Source organism: Adiantum capillus-veneris, chromosome 21 (genome assembly GCF_014529385.1).
Source record: "Adiantum capillus-veneris isolate H3 chromosome 21, ASM1452938v2, whole genome shotgun sequence".
NCBI classification, from domain to species: domain Eukaryota; kingdom Viridiplantae; phylum Streptophyta; class Polypodiopsida; order Polypodiales; family Pteridaceae; genus Adiantum; species Adiantum capillus-veneris.
In genome coordinates, this window is record NC_140951.1 from 113,254,786 (window position 1) to 113,278,745 (window position 23,960).

The window sequence follows — 23,960 nt, forward strand, 5'->3', positions numbered from 1 at the left end:
AGCATTGCGACGGCGAGGCGGTTGAGCGCGGCATGACGGTAGCTCCCTCTCCTTCGCGACGAGGAGTCCTCCACGAAGACGAGCGTAGGACGGTGAGCGACATTGCTTGTAGCCATTTGTGACTCGCACACAGTGTATGGCAAGTCCCTTGCTTTGACACGTGCGACACATGGACACAACCCGACATCTATCTAAGCTCCCTTGGAGTACGAGGCACTTTGATATCGTCCTTAGACCTATAGCTTTGTTTATGAGGTGATCATAAGAAACCTTGCGTGCCTTTTAAATTCCTTGGCACACACACACTCCCTATGCATTCAAAAAAATGGCGCATTTCTTTTGAATAGGGGAGGGGAGGTTTTTTTGTTTGGGGAGGGGGGGAGGTAGGTTGGTTGTTTCAACACATTGGTGGATTGAAACACATTCATTTAGAGAAATTTAATGGCATTTCCTTCAATTCAATGGGCATGTTGCAAGGATGAAGAAATGGTGAGAAGCAAAACGGACTTCAAAACATTGTCATACTTGTAGGTTCGTGCTTTTATTAGGCGGAATCTTTGTAGATCCCGATTGAGGCCTCAGCTAACCTCTGTGTGGGCACCAACCAATCACTCCCCAAAAACTCTGAGGTAGAGATCGAACTCAAATGGGCGCACGCAGATTTCCAATCACGTTGTAGTAACCACCTCACCCAAAGGATTTCGGCTTACCGACGTCCACATGTATTTAAAAAAAAACAATTTTTCATCAGCTTCTGCGCGCAGCTGCTCTCTGCCTTGCCTGACGTCAAATGTTTTTTTTAACCACCTCACCCAAAGGATTTCGGTGACTTACCGACGTCCACATGTATTTAAAAAAAAACAATTTTGCATCAGCTTCTACGCGCAGCTGCTCTCTGCCTTGCCTGACGTCAAGTGTTTTTTTTAATAACTTTTATTCCAACACCTTCGTCGGCATCTAAGCAAGATTCGCCTCAATACAGATTTTTCCAAAATCGTCAGGACATACTTGTTTGGGATATTCCTCCGCGTATGGAACAACCTCTGCAACTAACAAGAGAAAGAGTGTGAGTAGATCTCAAGGTAATGGTTGATTAAGTAGTGCCTTTTTAAATGCTCTTGATGATGCACTTTTGGTACTCGCCCAGAGAAACTTTCTTTGTATGTGGCGCCCAACAGACTACTCGAGCTCCATTCTCATTGAACTAGCAGCCTGAAACTCCATTGTCATTGTACCAGCAGCCTGAAACGCGCTTCTGGTGATCTTCAAGGACGCGTATGGAGCCTACCTTGCCTAGTATCAAAAGTCGATTGCAGGAGGCTTTTCTGCAACTAACAAACGAATCCACCATCTTTGAGCGCCTCATGTACAAGAATGTCAATCAGCACCGAAGGGCTCTTTACTTCAGGAGACTTTGCCAGGTACACAAATTCAGCTTTCATGGTAGTTTTTTGCATAGTTACCTCACAATATTGTGGAATTCAGTTCGGTACAATATGGTATTTTTGAGACTGTTCATCTAACTTACACTAGAAGTTTGGTGTATGATAGAGTCAGGGTGACATTTCAGAATGTAAATTGAGGTTTTTTGTGCTTGTGTATTTGCATTGAAATTCGCCCAAATGTTATTTTTCAATCAGCCAGTACTAGTTGTAGATTTTCCATATGCGTATGGTTACTGAACCAAATGTTTAGAAAGGTATTGTAAACAGGAGTATGGTATCGGAGACCGTACTCTGCCTGCAAAAGATTGGGGGCACATTATCATTGATTGATTTTGGTCTTTTTGGACCTGTGTGTCCCTTACGTTTGTCATCTTAGGCTGTAGGCCTTATTGTGAGGGTCTGCAGCGCCAATTTTGCAAGTCGACAGACCGGGCCACTTTTTGTGCAGGTCGATAGAGAGTTCTCTCTCCTCGCCTTGCAACTTGCAAGTGTTCGCACTCCAAGTCCCGAGTCATCTACATTCACAGTGTTCTCTGTCTTTTTGCAGCGGGAAGAAAAAATAAGTTGGAACAACTTATTAAATGTCTTTTGGTGTCTGGGTAGTCATGCCACGTCATCAATTTGTGACATACACCCCTCTTGAAAGAATTGTAATCGCCCTCCATTACGCCGGCAAAATCAGACATAAGCCATAACCCAGTTCAGTAGACACCGACTCTAAGTACTGACACACTAGACGACACAAATCTAGCACTTGCACAAAGATGACAGTCACATCACATCACATTCAAGTCATATCATCTAAAATCCATTCAGATCTAGGACCATGATTCCTGGCAACGTATTTAGCAATCGCATCTAGATCACGCCGGACCTCACTGATGTCCGATTAACTAATTCTGATTGCGATCATGTCCATTTCTCAAGACCGAAATGCTACAGTCATTTCGTCAATCATTTCATCTTTCAATCATTCCATCTTTCAATCTTGCACTCAAACACAATCACATCATTTTTGAAAATTATAGTTCATTAGTCAAACACGGAGTTCATACTGAACAGAGTGTTTCAATCATTCGGTTCTAGTCATCTTATCGCTGTGTAGCCATCTCATCCCTCGGGGAACTCTTGATGCGCTCACCACAGTTTCATTCAATCATCAGTCATCATCATCAATCGAAATTTATGATTCTTATCTCGAATCGTGATCGGGTTCAGTCTGGAGCTGTAATTGCTCCCAATTGCATTCACTCGTCATCGATTTCACTTGTTATCTGCACACAAACAACAAGTTCTTCCAGAAAACATAAATCAAAGTCATCTTCGAAAAGTCCTGTTTCAAAATCTTTCATTCATAAAGTCATAAAATACATCAGTATCTTTTTCAATTTTCTATCGGGTATTTGTTCTGGAGCAAGTATCTTCTTGCCTAGCTCTATTTTAGTATGTTGTTTGTTCATTCTTGAGCCTTTTTGAGGCACCGTGCCGATATATGTCCTTGTTCCCCGCATTCTAAACACTTTCCCGTTTTGAGATATTTGTCTTTCTATTCCTTTGTGAGTTAGGGTCGTGTATCTTTTAGTCTTCTGCTTCTGTCATCACTTGTTGAAGGTTCTGATGGATAAGTCAAGCTACCCGAATGCATAGCAAAGCCTTGCTTAGCATGTTCCTTCAACTACTGTATGGTCTGAGGTTTTTGTAATAAGCTCTCATATCTCTCCGGACAGTCCACAGAAAAATTGCTTGATTTGCTGCTTAAAACTGATCCTTTTAAAGGATGAAGCAGATAGGAAAACATTCCAAAATCTCTTGCAATAAGTATCTAAAGTATCTGGCTATACCATCCGAAGATGATTTAGGCGGTAATCACGTCTCGTTCGTATTCTTGAGTGAGCCACAAAGAAAAAAAATTCTCTTGAACTTGGAGTGCTCTGAGTAGCGGCCTCCAGAAAAAGCTATGTCAAACTGTTAAATAAAAGCGAGGGCATTGTGCGCATCTCGAAAACCTGAAAAGGTTTCGAATTTTATGGCTTGTCCACCCTCCTTGAATTCTTTGGCCTTCTTCGTGTTCTTTCCATATCTTTGATTCTTTCGTCGTTTCTTGCCCTTTCTGTCCTCATCACTTGAATCAAAAGAAGAAAAGCTATCCGAATTGTCAGAAGAAGATGAGGACGAGTAGACAATCCCTCAAAGTGTACATGCTTCTTTTGTTTTCTTGCATTCGCAAAAAGAAGATTGACGACACAAATAGTTAGGGTAGTCTGTTCCCTTGTTGCGTTTCTTCAATTGCTTCTTCGCTCCCAAAAGTTGGTCGACTCATCTTTTGACAACGTCATCGAGTTCATCTTCAGTGAGCATCCGTGGGACAGGAGGTTTCTTGAGGGCTGACTTTAATGGGAAGTTGATGGATGTCTGCCATCGGGAATGAACTTCATCGATTGGGTGCCGGGTCAAAAATTTGGCATACTGGGGATCCTTTGAAAATTGGAGCAATTGCTTTGCGCAATCATCAACCTGTTGTTGACGTTGCATCTTGTCACAAACTGGTGACTAAGTAGAGCCACCCGGACATAAACACACACCCCTTGCGGGCTGACGGAAAATGCGTCGACAGGCTGACGTGGCACTGTAAGGATGGCCACATTATGCGTTGACATGGTGACATGGCAGCGTATGAATCTCCGCAAAACGCACTGACATGCTGACGTGGATTAAAGGAAATGCTTGAACATGGTGGTCCACTCTTTTTTTGAGGAAAGAAGCTTCAATTAAGTGGTTGAAATTTAAAAGGCTCTTTATTTCTTCTTGGCTGACCCAAGAGTACGAACGGGATATACAAACCGCTTGCAACTACCTTCGGATGACCAAGGGAGATTCTTTGGACGCTTATTGCGAGAGGTGTTGGGACTCTTTGCTACCGACCGCTTCATTTAAGAAGGTCTCTTTTAAGGAATAGATTGAGCGGTTTTGCTGCGGACTCCTTGTTGGGAATGGGATCGTGCTAGCTATGGTGGATGAAAGAGAAACATAGCGTCAATGTGTGAGTGTGTGTGTAAGCAAGGTTGTCACTCAAGTGAATTAAGTTCCAAGATAGAATTAGCTTGGACTCATAAACACAATCTTGAGTATTGACTTAGCTTAGCACAAGCTCACCATAGACAAGCATGTAGTGCAAAATAGAGTTGTGTTTATTCATTCATGAAATGAGCTTTAAGTAGCTTTACAGCCTTGCTCCACAATATGTGGGATAAATCCAGTGTCCTCTCCTTGACTCACACTTTAGGACAAAGCTCACACTTTACAATCCTCCCCTTGAGGTTTGGACTATGACAAGGTACTGAAGATGCAGAATCCACACAGGATGATAAGTTGCTATCCACACAGGATGGTAATATCCACACAGGTTAACAAAATCCACAAAGGATGTTAAAATCCACACAGGAAAATAAAATCCACACAGGAAAAAAGTCCTCCCCTACAAGTAGAGAGGCTGCATCTTCAAAATGGGTCTTCAATGTTGCTTTCGTCTTCATCCTTTTTGTCTTCTACCATGTGAGCTGATCCTTTGATATGTCTCTTGCCTTCGTAGCTTTTGCTGTTGCTTTCAACTGCTTCATGGTCTTTGACTTCGTATCCTCCCCTCGAACAAGTGCTTCTATCTCCCTTTTTGTTGTGCAATCAGGCTTTATTCCATGCGTCATAATGACATGCAACAATATGCAAAGGTATCCTATAAAAGGGTTTATGCAAAAAGTTAATGATTTCTCTTCCATCTTGGTCATACTCCGAGAGTCCAAGCATGCGGTGTTTCTCATACAAAGTCTTCACACATGGAGAGGTTTTAGCAATTTGGAGACTCTCCAATGCCAATGTCTATCCCCTTACAAAAGCACATTTATAATGTCATCCATGTAAACGAATATAATTACATACATTGCAAGAAGTTGTTGTGCTTGGTTGCAAGATCAATGTGTGTCACAAAAATACGGAAGCGTAAACTGACGTTTAATTGCACTTCAAATACTCAAGAGAATTAGAGAGAGAGAGAAAGCTTAACACTTCATTGGGGACCAGAAGATGGGTTGGTCCCCCCCCATAAAGAGAATATCTTTATTACTAAGAGAGAATCTTTACAATCACAGGAACGGGACGAAAGCCCGTCCTCTATTCTTTCTTGGCCTTTTTCTGCTTCTGACTGAGAGAGTAGAAGAACTGCTCTCTGACTACTGAGAGGATCTATCCTCTTCTGCGAGATTTTGGGAAGCTCTCGTAGGGGAGAGTCTACCTTCCACAAAACTCATCGGAAGCTCTCACGAATGAGGGCCTATCTTTCGCTAACTGTGCCACTTTGGACGTAATCATTCCTGCAATTAACCAACCACAGAAACATGCAAAACACAGACACACACACGCTTGCTGTAATTTTCTGCACATAACCAGAAATTGTTACCTGAGCGCGTTCCAATGCCAAAATGGAGGTTCTTTTCGCGATGGAAATGCTCCAAACTTGGTGTATGTGTAGAGTAGGTAGTGGGGAATGAGATTCTATTAAGACTTTGCTGAAATTCACCCTAATACAAGTGATTAGGGGCTGAAAACAGGGAATTTGCAGCAGCTAGGCAAGGGAGAAAGAGATTTTTCTACTACTTTACGCGATGAAACTTCTCCCAAAGCTGCATGCAACCTTGAGAGGCCTTGTTCTAGGTGATGGGTGCTCAGATGCTTCACATACACCACAAGGTGCTGCTCTCAAGCTTCAATGGAGAGCTTCACTGCGTAGAGGATGGTCAACTTGGGGGGGTAGTGCACTGCCAACCTGGCAAGAGGGGGAGGGACTCCTCTCTTATAGCCTAGTGAGGGAGAGAGAGATTGCATGGGAAAGTGTGCCAAGTGACACACTTACTTTAAAATTTTTAAACCATTCAACTTTTGACTTAAAAAATCCTATGCTAGTTAATGAAATGTGTAATTAAGTGCTCAACTGCACACATAGATGCAACAAATGAAAACTTTATCTGCTCCCTAGCGCATTGCCGTACCAACAATGCTCTGGCATTATTTTGCGCACTTGTCCGACCATTTGGTCCAGCGCAAATCATTTAAGAATACTTTTAACTAACTTATCCTAAGGCTGTAAAATAATCAGGCCTTAGGGTTATTATTCTAAGGACCCCATCTCATTCCTGTGCTTGCACTAGCGCGCGTAATTTTATGAGCCTGAAATCTGAGGCTACTATCTACCCCTTCATCGAAGACCCGATTTCCCAATCGCTAGGGCTTCAGGGTATTTTCTGCTAGGGTCTCCCTGAGGTGCATTGGCCCAAACTTGGGCGCACCTGAGGCTCCAGAACTGCTAAATCTATTCTGATGTGCACACAACTAATTAGATAATTCTTTTCTCGTAAATAAATTAATTATTTACAAAGTTTGACTTAGTTACATCCCTCTTGGTTCTAAACAGTTGACCTCAAGTGTAGAGCGTCAACATAACTGTGCAAGATGTCTGGGTAGTCCTTAAGATCGAACTCAGTCATCCACTTTGCATCTAAAGGAGTGTAATTCTTGAACTTGACTAAATACTTTCGATGTAGACTCCCCGACTTGAGTTGTCGCTCCGAGTGGTGTATTATCTGTTCAGGTTGAAGGAGTTCCTCAGTCTCTTCGACTTCTGGAGGATCTTCTTGTACTTGCGCCACTGGAGGAGGTCCAACATACGGTCGGAGGAGACTGACATGAAAAGCATTATGGATGCGCCAGTTAGAAGGTAAATCCAATCTGAAAGTCACGTCATTGACTTTATCTGTAATTTTGAAAGGGCCGTAAAATCTATGGGAAAGTTTGACAACTTTCCCTTTTCTGACCCGCTTTTTCAATCTAGTTTTCTCAAACCGAAGCAGGACATATTGTCCTTTTTCAAGATTGAGATTCCTTCTGTGCTTGTCTGCTTTTCTCTTCTGTTGCTCTTGAGTACGAAGAATCGCTTGCTTTACTTGTTGATGGGCAATATCAATATTGCGCACAAATTCATCTGCGGCGAAGATGTTTTCTTTGGTCACCATAATAGGAAGTAAGAGTGGCTTCCCATAAATAATTTCGAAGGGAGCTTTACCAGTTGAGGAATGTATGGTATTATTATATGCAAACTCAACTATTGGTAAGTACTATTCCCATTCGGATTGTCGTTCTGAAACATAGCATTTGAGGAGATCTAAAACAGTGGCATTAGCGATTTCTCTTTGACCATCTGTTTGAGGAGAATAAGCTAATGAAAAATCAAGCTTAGTTCCCAAGTTTTCGAACAATGCCTGCCAAAATAGACTAGTCATGCGGGGATCTCTATTGCTGACAATAGTCTTTGGCAATCCATGGTGTTTAAAGATCTGAGCTAGAAATATTCTAGCCATGTGATCAGCTTTGATCGTCTTCTTTACTGGAAGAAAATGTGCTTGCTTACTGAATCTGTCTACTATAGTCCAGATTGCATCATTTCCATTCTTGGATCTAGGAAGATCCGTAATAAAATCTATGGCAATACTTTTCCATGGCGTGTTAGGCACAGGGAGCGGCTGAAGCTTGCCATAAACCTTATGTTTGTCATATTTTACTTTTTGGCAGACTAAACACTCGCGTACATGTTTTTCAATGTCCGCACGGAGTGTTGGCCAAAAGAAATACCTTTCGAGGACGCTAGTGGTGGAAGCAATTCCCCGATGCCCGGCATAAGGAGAATTATGTGCTTCATCCATCACCTTCTGTCGTAAGGGCTGAGCTATGCATATTGCTTGTTGACGATAGAGCGTATTATCCCTAATGGAATAAGGTGGCCTTGAGTGACCAGCTTGAAGATCTGCCCAAATTGTGGCGAAGTCTGGATCTTGAGGATACATCTCGCTGAGAGATTCTAGTTCCTCATGATAAATTGTTGTTAGTGCATTGATCTTTGGACGCCTGGAGAGAGCATCTGCAAGTGCATTCTTTGTTCCAGAAGTGTGTAAAATCTGAAAATGGAACATTGAAAGAAAGTTGGCCCATCTCATTTGCTTTTCTGATAACTTTCTCTGTGTGAGAAAGTAGCGAAGACTTTGATGATCTGTTTTGATAATAAAATCAGCTCCTAATAGATAGTGCTTCCAAATGGAAAGAGCATGAATTATTGCCATTAGCTCTTTCTCGTATATGGAGACATGCAACTCTGCATCTTTAAGGCGACGACTTTCGTAGGCTATGGGGTGACCCTCTTGGTTCAAAACTGCTCCTACACAATCTCTAGATGCATCTCAGTATACCTCGAAAGGTTTGCGAAGATCAAGGACGGTGAGAACAGGTCCGTGACTGAGTAGATACTTAAGCTTTTCGAAAGCTTGTTTTTGTTCAGACCCCCAATGGAATGGAATCCGCTTCTTTGTCAGGTCATGGAGGGAACCTGTTATCGCGGAAAAAGCTTGAATGAAACGCCGATAATAGGAACAGAGGCCAAGGAAACTTCGTACATCATGTACTGTAGTTGGCATAGGCCATTCTACAACTGCTTGAATCTTATCAGGGTCCATCCTCACCTGATTGTGAGACACTATATGGCCCAAATATTGGATTTCTTTTAAAAAGAACTCACTCTTCTTAGCATTCACAAGTAATTTGTGTTTGCGTAATTCTTCAAACACTAAGGCAAGATGCTTATAGTGTTCGTCTTCCGTCTCTGAGAAGATTAAGACGTCATCAAAGAAAACGCCTGTAAAGCTTCTATATGAGTGGAAGATTCTATCCATCATTCTGTTGAAAGTAGCTGGTGCATTAGTGAGTCCAAAAGGCATCACTAGAAATTCATACAACCTGAAGGTTGTTCTAAATAAAGTCTTATGCACATCCTGAGGAGCTATGCGGATTTGATGATAACCACTCTTCAAGTCTATACAACTAAAGACACTTGCTCCTTGTAACTTGTCAAGAATGTCGTCAATCCGAGGGATTGGAAATCGATTCTTGATTGTGATCTTGTTTAGAGATCTATAGTCTATGCACATACGGAATGTGCCATCCTTTTTCTGTACTAGCAAGACAGGTGAACAATATGGAGAAGTACTAGGCCTTATTAAGCCCTTCTCTAAAAGTTCGTTAACCTGCTTGAGAATTTCCTCTTGTTGCATTAGACTAACTCGATAAGGGGGCTGATTTGGAGGAGAACTTCTTGGGATCAAATCAATTGTATGATCCTCAGGTCGCGAAGGTGGGAGTTCATTTGGAAGTTCATCTGCAAAACAATCTTTATAACTTTCTAATAACTTAAGTCTTTTTTGCTCTAAAGAGGAAGAAAGTTGTGAAACAGACACATCTCTCTCTCTCTTGCAAAAATCAAGTACGCTGAAACACACTTTTTCATTTCTTTCTTGATGGCAATGTGATTGGCGATAGGAATACGCCAATCACCTGCATCTGCAAGTACAAGATACTCCTTTCCTTTATGAGCGAAGGATAAGGTTTTCTGAACATAGTCAGGAATGGGATGCATCTTGTAGTGCTAAGGCATTCTCAAGATAACATCGCATCCTTCAAGTGAAGCTAGTGAGAAAGACTCTTGATCTTTGTAGTCGTCGACCTTTAGATTCACCTTCCCTATGATTGGAGTAGAGTTTGAGTTCTGCCCTTTGAAAGCAGATTGTGCTTGAATAGAAACTCCAAAACGATTGGGCTGTAAGTTCAGGTCATCAGCTAGCTTTATAGAGATGAAGTTGTCTGTACTGCCAGGGTCAAACAGAATAAGAGCCCGTTGGTTGTTGATGCTACCCCATGCTTTGAGAAGAGCTCTTTCTTTTCTATCCTTGGTCGTATTTCCCTGTACATCTGGGATTGCATTGGAAGAGGGTGGTTGCGGAGGTTTAGTAGGACAATCACCCTTCATATGATCAACTTGTCCACACTTGAAGCATCTTCCTTCACTAATGTAGGTTCGCAACTCAGCAGGCGAGAGATATCTCCCTTTCTTGGGCTGATTTGGCTTTGCTTCTGCTTCGGAGGCGGTTCTTTTCTTCTTTTGAGAAGAAGAAGTAGAGGTAGGCTGCTCATGGAGAGCCTTCTACTTGGCATGGTAAGTGCTTTGCTCCATCTTCGTGGGAGTACCCTTGTCATGTATTCCATCAGCTATGCGGGCTGATTCCATAAGGATCTGCAAGTTACCTCGAGGGTAAAGATTCATAGCCTTTTGCAAAGCTTCATGCAAACCTTCTTCAAACTTGTGCATCTTCTCCGAATCGTCAATCTTCTTGAATGGAGTGACTTTCAAGAGAACGTCCCAAACCTATCCACATAGCGTGGAACAGTTTCGTTCTCTGACTGTGAAAGTTGATCCCATTCTTTCTTTACCTCTTCCTCATAGTCTGGAGGAAGGAACTGTGTGTAGAACTCCTTCTTGAAAGCAGTCCAATCTTGGGGTTTGCGATCTTCCAGGATAAGGGTTAACCACCAACTGCTGGCGGTGCCTTTTGAGATACATATTGACATGGCGAAGCTTGGATCTTTCTTTAAAATTCCCTTCAGCAAATGCAACTTCGAATTGGTGGATGAAAGCCAAAGCTTTGTCATTATCACGCCGTCCATTGTAGGTGTCGAATTTCACATCTTTGTCTCCCGACTTGAATGTTTTCTGCCTGTTATGCTTCTTCTTATGGTGCTCCTTCTTTCTATGCTTAGACTCCTTATGGATAGGAGTCTTTTCCCTTGAATGCACTTCTTGCTGCGACGGATCGTCAAGAAACATGTCTTCCGGAGCAACGATGTTATCCAGATCCTTCATGAAAGAGAACTGAGGGGAATCAGGGGGATCTTGCTCTTGAACCTTTGGGTTAAACCGCACATGACGTTCTGGAGGTTTCCTCTGCCTCTTGTGCATGCGGGAGGTTCCAATCAAAGGATCTTTCCTTGGTTCTGGCGCCTTTGGGTTCTGCGGGATTTCTCTCGACCCCATCGGCATTTTCTCCTTCCCTTTCTCAAGAGTATGGAGAATCTTTTGAACTTCTGGATGGAAGAGAGCTTTTTGCAACTCTTCCACCTGCTGTTGAAGGAGAGAGAACTCTATCCCGCGTCCTCCCAATTCTGCAGTCTGCCAAGAGTCGTCAATCCCTTAAGGAAGAGAGAGATGACCTTGCTCTGATACCACTGTCACAAAAATACGGAAGCGTAAACTGACGTTTAATTGCACTTCAAATACTCAAGAGAATTAGAGAGAGAGAGAGAGCTTGACACTTCATTGGGGACCAGAAGATGGGCTGGTCCCCCCCCATAAAGAGAATATCTTTATTACTAAGGGAGAATCTTTACAAGCACAGGAACGGGGCGAAAGCCCGTCCTCTATTCTTTCTTGGCCTTTTTCTGCTTCTGACTGAGAGAGTAGAAGAACTGCTCTTTGACTACTGAGAGGATCTATCCTCTTCTGCGAGATTTTGGGAAGCTCTCGTAGGGGAGAGTCTACCTTCCACAAAACTCATCGGAAGCTCTCACGAATGAGGGTCTATCTTCCGCTAACTGTGCCACTTTGGACGTAATCATTCCTGCAATTCATAGTTACATGGGACGGCGGGTCGGGGTCGGGAACAGGGTCGGGAACGGGGTCGGGACGGCAAAAGTCAGGAAACGGGGACGGGGGTCAGAACGGCAAAAAAAAAAGAGAGTTTTTTTGGCATTTTTTGACCTACACACATGCCACACACATAGAGCATCACTTTGACCATAAATTTACACTAAATAGACCAAAGAACACGAGTCATATAGGCTGAAATGTGCTAATAAAACATCGATGATCGATGGATACAAAATGAGAAGTGCATGCCACAAGGGCTCAAGAGTCAAAAAGCCTAAAGGACTTAGGACAAGCCTGAGGCCTCAAGGATAACAAAAAGTACAAAGGGCTATGTAGTAGGTAGAGTCGTAGACTCAAGAGTCTAGACTCGAGAGTCGAGTGATCAATGATCATCAAACTCAAGAAGTGCTCGCCTGTTGAATCTCCACATCGTCGTCGTAGTCGAGGTTGTCAGCAACGTATGAGGGCTTCGGCTCGGGAGGCTTGCATTGAGGCTCGAAATCCTCCTCTAGCTCCTCCAAAAGAGTATCGGCCATAGATGGATTCTCTTGTGCCATCTCCCACTCAGTGAAAGGATCTGCCTTGTGTGTGACGCTCTTGGCAAGCATACGCAAGTTAGCGCTCACAAACACCAAATCATTGGCCCTGTGAACCCCAAGGCGATTCCTCTTCTTAGAGGCAATGTGGCTGTACACACTCCATAGTTGCTCCAAGCAACTAGTGGTACATGCTTGGCTAAGGACACGAACAGCCAAGCGCTGTCAATGTGGGCCATCTCCTCCATAGTCCTCCCACCACAAAACCGAGCCAATCTTGTTGCGATCAAGCTGTGCATCTACACATCCATAGGAGCCCTTCTTTTGCCTGTAGTTGAGTAGCTCGTCTCTAATCTTGCGCCTAATGTCACTGCTAGGCTCAAGGCGCTCCAATGCAAGCCGCCATCCTTTGCTCACCTCCTTGTCGGTCTCTTGACGCCTTCCTTGAAACTCAGGGTCAAGCACATAAGCTGCCGCATGAAGTGGAGAGTAGTATCCATTCCACCTCGACTCACACAAGCCATGAATCTCCGCATACTGAACAGGGTCAGGCACAAGCTTCTCAAGTGCCTCTATCATCCGATCCATGGCTTCGTAGACTTTGCCAATGCATGGCTGCAAGCCATCCACCACTCGAAGTAGGTGTAGAATAGGCTTGACCATGGCGTCAAGAGTCTTCACCTCCTCCCACCAAGCGGCGTTGTCGGCCCATTCTTGGCATTTCAATCCTACTGCTGATGTAGACTCCGGCATGGCCTGGAACTCATCACTGAGAAAGAGGCCCCTTAAGGCTCCGCCACATGTAGACAAGCGGCCTAGCATAAGCCAATTGAATGCAAATCTTGTCTCTGAATATTTGAGCAAAGACAAGTGGCTCCTCTTTGAGAATTCATGGCACACTTTTTGATGGTTGAGCACAAAGGAGACAATTCGAGAGGCGTCACCAATGGTGGGTGAAATCCATGACAAGTTCCCTATGTCCTTGAGGAGGTTATTGAGGCAATGCGCCATGCAAAATGTGACATGGATGCTGGGATACATGCCCTCAATGATAGCTTCGGCTGCCCTATTTGACGCCTCTCCATCTGCAACCATACAAAGGACATTCTCCGGGCCGGTGATCTCTATGGTGCTTGTCCACTCTGCAGCAAGCATCTCGGTGGCCTTGCCACTATCGGATGCATCATGTGACTCCACAAAGTACATCTCCCCCCGAGAGTAGGCCACCACCCCGTGGATGGACCGCTTGCGGGTGTCGCTCCATCCATCTACAAGAAGAGAGACGCCATTGGTCTCCCACAAATCCTTTGTTGCTTGGGCCGCTTGCTCCACTGCAAGCTTCTCTTTGTCAAGGAGGGTGGTGCGAAGGCTCTCCGATGAAGGTGGCACATAAGAGGAGCCATATTCCTCTATTTTCGTAACCATGGTTCGAAAGTATGGAGACCTATCCACACAAAATAGAGCATGTTGCGTTAGTATGGAGAGTCGAGAAATTATAACCCATTATGAATACAAAATGGAAGATTGCAATGTGCATATGCCAAGGGAAACTCACCGCGAAGCATGGAAGGCAATGTGGTCGTGGAAGAAGAATCAGGCAACCGACCTATCCACCTCTTCCTTCAATTTAGGATTCCAATTTTCGTTGAGAGTGGTTTGGCGATGCGGAAGGGAAGAGGACGGTGTAGATCCATGGCTCTTGAAGGTTCGAGAGATGTCGTCAAGGTTGGCTTCCCTTTGCTCTCGCGGTGTCGCCGTGGCGGAGGGATCAACGGCAACAAAACGGCCCCTCTTGGCCGCTTCCGCAACCTCATACACCGTGAGTTTCTGAAGAAGATCCAACCTCTTCTCGGGAGCTACATGAGGGCAAAACTTCACCTCGTGACCGGGTTCATGAAGAAGATGGGCTCGCACTTTGTTTGAACCACCCGATCTCTTGTATGGACATAGCTTGCACGTCCATGGTCTTGCACCGCCACCTTTGCCACGCGAGCTAAAGTCGACTTCATCCCACCACGACCACGTTTGCACGGCGGGCCTCCTTCGAGAAGAAGCGGCTTGAGAAGTGGAGTTGGCTTGAGATGACATGATGGTGGAGAGACTCGAGAGAGTAGAGCTTAGAAGCTAGAAGGGTTAGAGGAGAGCTTGTGTGGAGAGAGAGTAAAGGAGAGCTTCAAAGTGGGTAGAAGAGGGAGAGGAGAGCTTCCAAGTTCAAACTTGAGCCTTGAGCTTGAGGGAAATGGAATGAGTTTGAGCCTTGAGCTTGAGGGAAATGGAATGAGCATTGAGCATTGAGACTATGAGTATTAAGAGGCCCAAGGGAGCCTTTTATAGCCTCCCAAGGACCAAGGCTTAAAAAATATGGCAGTTGGGGCTGCACAGAGCCGTTGCAAATGGTCAAAAACGGCCATTTTTTTGAATCCGACCCCGTCGACCCCTGCCGTCCCTGTCCGGTCCGTCCCCCCTGCGACCCGCCCGTCCGGCCCGTTTTCCGTCCGTCCCTCGGCGTTCCCAGCCGTTCCCGGCCCAGTTACGGCCGTCCCCCGGCCCTAGGGCCCGTCCCCCCCGTGCCCTGTAACTATGCTGCAATTAACCAACCATAGAAACATGCAAAACACAGACACACACACGCTTGCTGTAATTTTCTGCACATAACCAGAAATTGTTACCTGAGCGCGTTCCAATGCCAAAATGGAGGTTCTTTTCGCGATGGAAATGCTCCAAACTTGGTGTATGTGTAGAGTAGGTAGTGGGGAATGAGATTCTATTAAGATTTTTCTGAAATTCATCCTAATACAAGTGATTAGGGGCTGAAAACAGGGAATTTGCAACAGCTAGGCAAGGGAGAAAGAGAGTTTTCTACTACTTTACGCGATGAAACTTCTCCCAAAGCTGCATGCAACCATGAGAGGCCTTGTTCTAGGTGATGGGTGCTCAGAGGCTCCACATACACCACAAGGTGCTGCTCTCAAGCTTCAATGGAGAGCTTCACTGCGTAGAGGATGGTCAACTTGGGGGGGTAGTGCAGTGCCAACCTGGCAAGAGGGGGAGGGGCTGCTCTCTTATAGCCTCCCAGAAGAGGGGGCGCTAGCATGAAGAGAGGGAGTGAGGGAGAGAGAGAGAGATTGCATGGGAAAGTGTGCCAAGTGACACACTTACTTTAAAATTTTTAAACCATTCAACTTTTGACTTTAAAAATCCTATGCTAGTTAATGAAATGTGCAATTAAGTGCACAACTTCACACATAGATGCAACAAATGAAAACTTTATCTACTGCCTAGCGCATTGCCGTAACAGCAATGCTCTTGCATCACCGTTCACACTTGTTCGGCCATTTGGTCCAGCGCAAATCATTTAAGAATACTTTTAACTAACTTATCCTAAGGCCGTAAAATAATCAGGCCTTAGGGTTATTATTCTAAGGACCCCATCTCATTCCTGTGCTTGCACTAGGGCGCGTAATTTTCTGAGCCTGAAATCTGAGGCTACTATCTACCCCTTCATTGAAGACGCGATTTCCCAATCGCTAGGGCTTCAGGGTATTTTCTGCTTGGGTCTCCCTGAGGTGCACTGGCCCAAACTTGGACGCACCTGAGGCCCAGAACTGCTAAATCTATTGTGATGTGCACACAACTAATTAGATAATTCTTTTCTCGTAAATAAATTAATTATTTACAAAGTCTGACTTAGTTACAATGTGTACTTTGGAATTTCCCTTCAATGTGAAGTACCTGTTCACTTGCGTGAAGTCACCCTTCACAGCCTTGAGTTCTTCTTTGATGACTGGAATGAGCCTTTGAAGTTGACTTTGGATACCTTTGGAGCTCCTTTTTAAATGCTTGAAGATGCTTTGTTTTGTATGCTCGAAGAAGCCGTTGATGAAGGTCTTCTACCTTTCTCTTTAGTGCTTGAGGCCGCCTTTGAATGTCAAAGAGAATGGTTGCTTTTGTGGGGGCACCAATTAATTCGAGGCTTGGGAAAGGTGGCCAAGGAGTGGCATTCTTCGTACGCGGAAACGGGTCCTGAGTCAGGAAGTGGGCAAGGCCACGAGTAGGCGGGGGCTAGGTTCGGGCAACGGGCAGGACTCCCGGGCAGTCGGGCACCTTTTTCGGGCAGGCGCAGGCAAGACTAGACGCGCGCATCAACAAGGGCTGCCGGACGGATAATCGGCCGGCCTCGTCCGATCGCGGACCCGAAAACTTTATGGAAAACAGCTCACCGCCGAGCTTGAGGTCCGCCAGTGGGCGCCCAAGCCTTTTTTGGTATGGCCCCTCAAAAATAAGTGTTGACCCTTATTTATAGGGTGTTCCCACCTTGGTAGGGCCAGCTTTGAACACCTTTTGGGGCTTCTTTTCTACACGGTTTTGGTGGGCATTAAAGGCCTTTTAGACACACACACACACACACACACACACACATACACACACACACACACACAATTTGGGCTTTGAATCTGCAGGGAAAACCAGAGAATGAGGGTGTGCATGAGAGCAAGATTGAGCAAGCTTTAGAATACGCAAAAGAGATGCGATTTTAGCATGGGTGGGCTTGACGGAAAGCACTTGAATGGGGCTACGCACACACACCAAATTGCAAATGTCAATTTGCTAAATAATGAGCAGCTATTGAATGCAAGATGCAAGTTCTTAATGGCTAAATTAATGCAATCTTATGCTAATTAATCTTCCAATTAGCTAGTGAGTAGTGGCCCAAGAGTCTTTAGCTCAAGAACATGCTCATGCTAGCCAATGGAACACTAATCAGGCATGCGGTATGCAATAAAAGGGCAAATCTAATGGATTTATCTAATGATGATAAAGTAATGCTAATTGTACCAACACACAAACGCATAACAACAATCCTAGCTAGCACACCATAGCTCTGATACCATTTGTTGGGAATGGGATCGTGCTAGCTATGGTGGATGAAAGAGAAACATAGCGTCAATGTGTGAGTGTGTGTGTAAGCAAAGTTATCACTCAAGTGAATTAGGTTCCAAGATAGAATTAGCTTGGACTCATAAATACAATCTTGATTATTGACTTAGCTTAGCACAAGCTCACCATAGACAAGCATGTAGTGCAAAATAGAGTTGTGTTTATTCATTCATGAAATGAGCTTTAAGTAGCTCTACAGCCTTGCTCCACAGTATGTGGGATAAATCCACTCTCCTCTCCTTGACTCACATTTTAGGACAAAGCTCACACTTTACACTCCCTACAGAGATCCTAGACTACTACTTGGAACAAAAGTCAAATTCTATCCAAGAATTAATGGGTCTTGCGAAACGGGGTTTTTGGATATATTTGGGAAATTTGACTTACCCCACTAATGAGATCTTGACTCAGAACCCGACAGACCTCCAACAATGATAGTAGAAAGAAAAAGAGTTCCCAGAAAAAGAAGGATAAGGATACACGGCGCCAGCTGACTCTGCGAGAGAGGGCCAATTATATTTAAGAGGGGAAATCCAATCCCTTATTTCGACACTTATGGATTCCGAAAAGAATCAGTCGACTTCTTGTGCATTTGTTGATGCGGGAGGAGATCACGCATAAGATTTAAACGACTTATTAGAGGAAGAGTACGGGCCACCTCGGCCTACTTAGTACGAACTTCAAGAGATGGAACGTCGACAGCAGGTTGACGATGTCAGGCCAAGGGCAGGAGGGCATGGCCCGACCTAGGGGGGTCAGGGACCTAGGCCAAGGGCCGGACTGAAGGTGTGGATAGGGGATCCATTTAGGGCAAAGGGCCATGGGCCCTCCTATAAAAGGTTGGCTAGGAGGAGGATCCGGCATTCAGTCTCCCCTCGGCCTTTCACTGGTATCAGGGCAAAGGGCCATTGGTCCTCCTATAAAAGGTTGGCTGGGAGGAGGATCCGGCATTTAGTCTCCCCTCGGCCTTTCACTGGTATCAGAGCCAGGAGAGGGGAGAGCTATGGAGGAGGGAAGAAGGCAAGGCGTTGCATGTGCTCTCTCTCTCTCTCTCTCTCTCTCTCTCTCTCTCTCTCTCTCTCTCTCTCTCTCTCGGTTAGGTCATGGGAAGCTGGATGACGAGTTCTCCAAGGCGGGGCTTGTCATGGCCGAGAGGACGCGGGAATGGCTGCTTGCATGACGGAGGCGGGCGGCTTCGACCTGCGCGAAACCGGGCTGTGTTAAGCTTGCCGAGTTTGCCATGAACCAAGGAGGGGAGTTCGTCACAGCAGCATGGCTCGACAAGGTCCGCAGCGTGCGCCCTCTTTGGTTTCCTCCCTGCACAGACGATAGCGTGCTGCCATAGCCAGGTTCGATTTTGTTAATTTTGTTTTTTCCTTTTTTCCCACTATTGGGCGCTCTAGGGTGCCCATGGGCCACCCAAGCGGCTTGTCACGCAATCATAATAGCCGTGCAAAATCGCATGGGCAAGGACAACCGCAAGGGGATATTGCAGCAGGACATTGTGCTGCCATGCAAAGCTGCATGGCCAAGGACATCCATAAGGGGAAGTTGCAGCAAGACATCGTGCATGCATAGATTGTATGATTTGCTCGACAACAAACATAGTCGGCACGGCTTGCAACCTTGGCATGCAAAGAGAATCGACCCAAACGGTTGCTTCTCAAAGCGACAAACAACTATCCACGGAGACAACCAACCAGGCACGGCATGGCAAATTATTGTGGGTCGAAGTAATTGGCAAACGTACTTTACATGATTCAACATTATTCAAAGATAATAGGCAATGGATATTAGACAACACAGGTATTGCTTGTCTGTGAAATCATTACCGATTTTCTACTTGACCAAGGTCGAGCACAGACGGGGTAACTCGGTCTCGACTTTGAGTATAGACACAAGGTAATATATGGGTGTCTCGAAAATGCCCGGGTCATCAATTGAAAGTACCGCTCCGTATGACCAAGTATATTGCTCCAGTTTTGACTAGGGAGGACGACTCCACATGAACCTAACCATGGTGATTATGTCCTCGTTAAGGAGGACAGCTTGCATTTTCAGCAGCCACATATGGCTTCGTTGAGCAGTCTCTCTTTGAAGGGAAAAAAGCAAGGCCTTCAAGAGAAATGCTCCATATTGGTGTATGCATTGGCTGCATATACACTTTAAAGAGAAAAGCACCATATTGGTGTATGCATTGGTTGCATATACACTTCACATCTATTGTCGCTTGCCAATGTGCCGGCAGATAGAATTCTCTACAATGCTAGCTTGCGAAGCAAATGTTGCTTTGGTTAAGTAGAGTTTGACGCTTGAGATAAAATAAGTTACATGGTTCGCAAGGCCGATTCTGTCTAACAGTTCGACAAGGTTGATTCTCTTTTCGTTGACATTTTGGTGTTTACCCAGAGCACTTGTTACCTATGAGCACTAAAGTTGTGTTACATCTCACCTTTCAATGAGACTACAGGTTTTTACATCCCATGAGGGTGTCTATGCTACACTCAGTGGAGCAATACATATGGCTATGAGTCAGATTCAAGCAAATTACCAAAAACTTGGCCTCAAGTGGGCGACAAGGTTAGTCAATTTCCAGCTATGTTTGTTTTTGTCTATGTTTTACCTTTCATTTTTGAAAAGATCTCTCTGTTGTGCAAAGCAAAGTGCTTGTGCAGACTCCATAAGAAGCCACTGTATTAAGCAAAGTGCTTTGCTTGTCTTCATGTGCAACACGACTTCTTTTATGCGCAAAGGTATTATCGGTTGACTTTAGATCAACGATAATGGCACACATCTTAAGCACTACGTGGATATAAGCTCACAGTTTACGCCACGGCGCACTGTGATGTATCCATACCAATGTACTCGTGCAAGGCACGTATAACAAAGGCTCACATGGTCGAGACTGTCATTGAAGCCACGGGCTTGTTATTATATTGTTTTGCTTTGTATGCATGGCATACTAATACGATAGTTGCACTGTTACACAACACCCATCATTGCATACGCTTCCACTATAGCACTAGCTACTACGTCACGGACAAGCTCAGTTGTTGATGTTTTCAAACAATTTGTTTTTATGTTTCTTCCCAGGCAACGTGCCATACATCTGCACCCTGATACAGTCTCACGATCACTTACACGGTGAGTCGGTCAAGATGTGACTTATGGTACCTCTCTCTACGAGGGCGTGGTACAAAGTACGCTTATAGGATAAGCTCAGACACAGCCATGGTATGCACTGGCTCATATGCAAGGGACATACAACCCATTTGAATAAGGCTTTTTCCTCAACCCAGCATTCTCTCTTTCTCTTTCTTTTCAACTTCTTTGCGGGAAAGGTGAAACCCAACGTGCCCATTGACATTTTTCTATGTCAATACGGTAACAGGAAGGGCTAAAAGACAACAAAAAGGGCTACGAGCCATTTCTTGCTACTTATTTTGGAATGGTTAAGAGCCATCTTTTTGTAATCCATCAGTGATTGCTTTCAAGATTGACCAACTCTATTCAGTTGCGTACCCATTGATTTTAATGGACAAGTAAGAGTCTTGCCATTACTGATTTTTGGGTCTTAATTTTCGCACTCTATACCTTCAGAGTGCAGATCACGTTGAGTTTTTGAAAGACTTAAACTTCTAAAGGCTTCTCTCTACTAAGGTGTATAGATAGAGCAAGCATTTCAGATAGCATGGCTGTTCACAACAACCTAAGATTATGGATTTTTGGGTCTAGAGTAGATCCAGTGGTAAATACGATTCGAACTTGAGTGGATCTTTTCTTTTATCTATAGCACTAGGAGTGTCTATATGCATAGAGTATTAGGGTAAGACCAATCTCGTGATTGCTCAATCACTTCTTAAAGTGTTGCTGGTCAATTCTTGGACCCATCACACTTGCACTTTCAAGGAAAGAAGTCCACAGATTGCCAAGGGGTAGTGGCCAAATTTCAACTTCCACAAGAATTTAATGCCACGGGCAAAGCCAAGGGGGGTCACAAACATAGGCCAAAGGCTATGCCAAGGGCTGGCTGCTAGTTGAGCAGTTTTACTGCAAAGGTTACCCAAGGGGTTTGCCACTGTTGATTTTCACCAAGGGGTCTAGATTGCACAAGCAACACCTAAGGTTACATGTGCAATACTACTTGCATTTCACTACTTTTCAATTAGTGTTCTTAGGCCTTTGGAGGCAGGAAATTTGGGCAGGTGCTCTTCACTCCGGATAAGTGACCACTACGTTTAACCTACAGGTATGCATCTGTTTTGGTTTTGTTTCTTTTGGTTTGTTTTTCTACGTAGAATGCATAAACTATGTTTGCTCTTTTGAGAAATGACAAGGTCATGTAAGAGCCAAGCATTTTGGGCTGTGGTGTAACAAATCGCTGACGTGTCAAAGCCACTAAAGAAGAGAGCCAACTTGCAGATCACGGCCGAGAAGCCAAAACCCTAAGAAGAAGCAGAAGAAGAAGAAGAAGAAGTTTTACAGTCTTGACGAGTGGCCTATTTTTAATGAAGAGTTCCCACCAACTTACGGGACTCCGTCCGATGGGGCCCAAGTGACATAAAGGCATTAAAAATAAAGTAGAACACACTCAAAAGATTTTGCACATCAAAATATGACGTGGCACTTGTACGGACGTTCCGGAATTCACGGCGGACTTTTAGGGAAATCCCGAAATTTTAGGAAAGTGATTTTTTGGGGCTAGCTTTTCATATTTGATGCTTTTAGGCTTTGGGCCTTTAAATATGAGCCTTGGGGGCCCTCTCTGGCACTCTTCAGCGCGCAGATTGCAGAGGAGGTGTTCCCCGACTGTTGTACTTTGCGAATCAACAGTAATATAAAGAAATACCGAAAGGGGCGCCAAGGTTTGGGGCCAATACTCTCTGGGGTGGAATTCCGCCACTTCGTGTTACGTATCGTTTCTCTCTCTCAGTTCAGTTGTTATTGAAGTGCTAAAAGTCTGTTCAGTCTGTTCTTTTCTATTGGCACGTGGTGCCCGTCTTGTGTTGACAGCCGAGGTGACCCGTACTCTTTATCTTTTGTTCCATGCAAATTTTCCATGTTGCCACCCGTTCGAGAATTGTCGAGTGGGTTCGTCTGATTCGTGCGGGAGTCATCTCCTGAATCTTGTGTTATCTCCTGAATCCATGTGTGTCGCGGTAAAAGGATTTGATTTCCCGGTAGAAGAGAAATCGGCTGAGCTCTGATACCATTGTTACAGACTTGGGCACCCCAAGTTGTAAGTCTGGCAGGACACGAGAGAATCACTTAAAATACTTCACAACTTTATCACACTTTAAAATTGGAGTCGACATGGCCCGACGTAGTTCCGTGCCCAGAGGTATTGGCCCCAAAATCCAGCGCCCCTTTCGGTATTTATTTTTATATTAATGAGCAAAACACCCGAGGGACCTCTGCTCTTAGACTTTGCGTCCAGATGCTCTTAGAGTGAGGCCCCCAGGGTTCTATTTATTCTTACAAGGGATGCCCCAAAAGCAGAGCCCCAAAAGCACTTAGTTCAAAAGCAATCAATCCCAAAAGCATCTGGTCCAAAACTAGCGCTGGGACTCCTGAAAAGTAGCCAGCCTAATTCTCGGATTTCCGTACAGCGTGCCATGTTAGCATTGTAGGCGCTTTTTACGGAAATCCGTACGGCAGTCCAATCAGCCTGTCAGCGTAATTTGCGAAAAATCCGCACTGCTGTCGAGTTAGCTTTATTCAACTTGTGTCCCTAGGGCCTTGTCGGCAAGTACCCATAAGTTGGAACAATTTATTAGGTGTCTTTGGGTGTCCGGGTAGTCATGCCACATCATCACTTTTTGACACTAAAAGTAGGCTAGAATGATTAGGCAAGGCTAAAGAGGTACAACCGTGCAATGCAACCTAAGGATCACCATTCGTTGATGGCTGCTCAAGTAATGGTTTGAGCTTTTGACGAAATGACCAAATGTTATAGTAAAGGCTAAAAGTAGGCTCAAATGCTTAGGCAAGGCTAATGCGATACAACCAGGCAATGCAATCTAAGTATCGCCATACCCAATCTCCAATACGAAAGGGTGAAGTTCAACTGTGTATAACCTTGTTGGTGACTTTTTATTTCATTCCATTGACCTTGGCTTTGCCTCTCAGTTGCATTGTAGGGAGGGGTTGCAATCTTTGGCCCCTACTGGAGGCAGGATCACAAGTGCTGGTTTCTTACAATAGTATTTATACTTTTCAAGAAATTGTAAACTTTCCATTTCGATATAGACAGGTTTTTGACTACATCTGGCTGGCTTTTGCCATTGTGCCCCCCTTTAATTGAACTTTTGTTTTTGGTAGACATTACAAAGTAACAATGCCAATGGCAAGGCTACTGTTGTGTGACTTGATGCTGTTTTACAAAAGGCAGTGTAAAGTTGGTGAGGTCTCTTAACTCCCTTTTGCAATCTTTACACAAATACAGAAGAAATGGGAGAAAATAAAGCTTAT

General features: G+C 44.5%; 1 protein-coding gene across 4 annotated transcripts in view; it reads left to right on the forward strand.

The window, feature by feature from the left end:
* Positions 1-967: 967 nt before the first annotated feature.
* The window catches only part of LOC147431561 (uncharacterized), a 70,955-nt gene continuing 47,962 nt past the window's right edge, over positions 968-23,960 (forward strand). Inside the window, exons 1-2 of one of the 4 annotated variants that reach the window (XM_086494117.1) lie at positions 968-1,082; positions 1,179-1,421. In XM_086494117.1, the coding sequence (XP_086350243.1) occupies positions 1,278-1,421 (144 nt within the window). In that variant the 5' untranslated portion in view covers positions 968-1,082; positions 1,179-1,277. Of the gene's footprint in view, positions 1,083-1,103; positions 1,422-23,960 lie in introns of those variants that run through there. The other 3 variants (XM_086494119.1, XM_086494116.1, XM_086494118.1) reach the window with 3 other exon arrangements.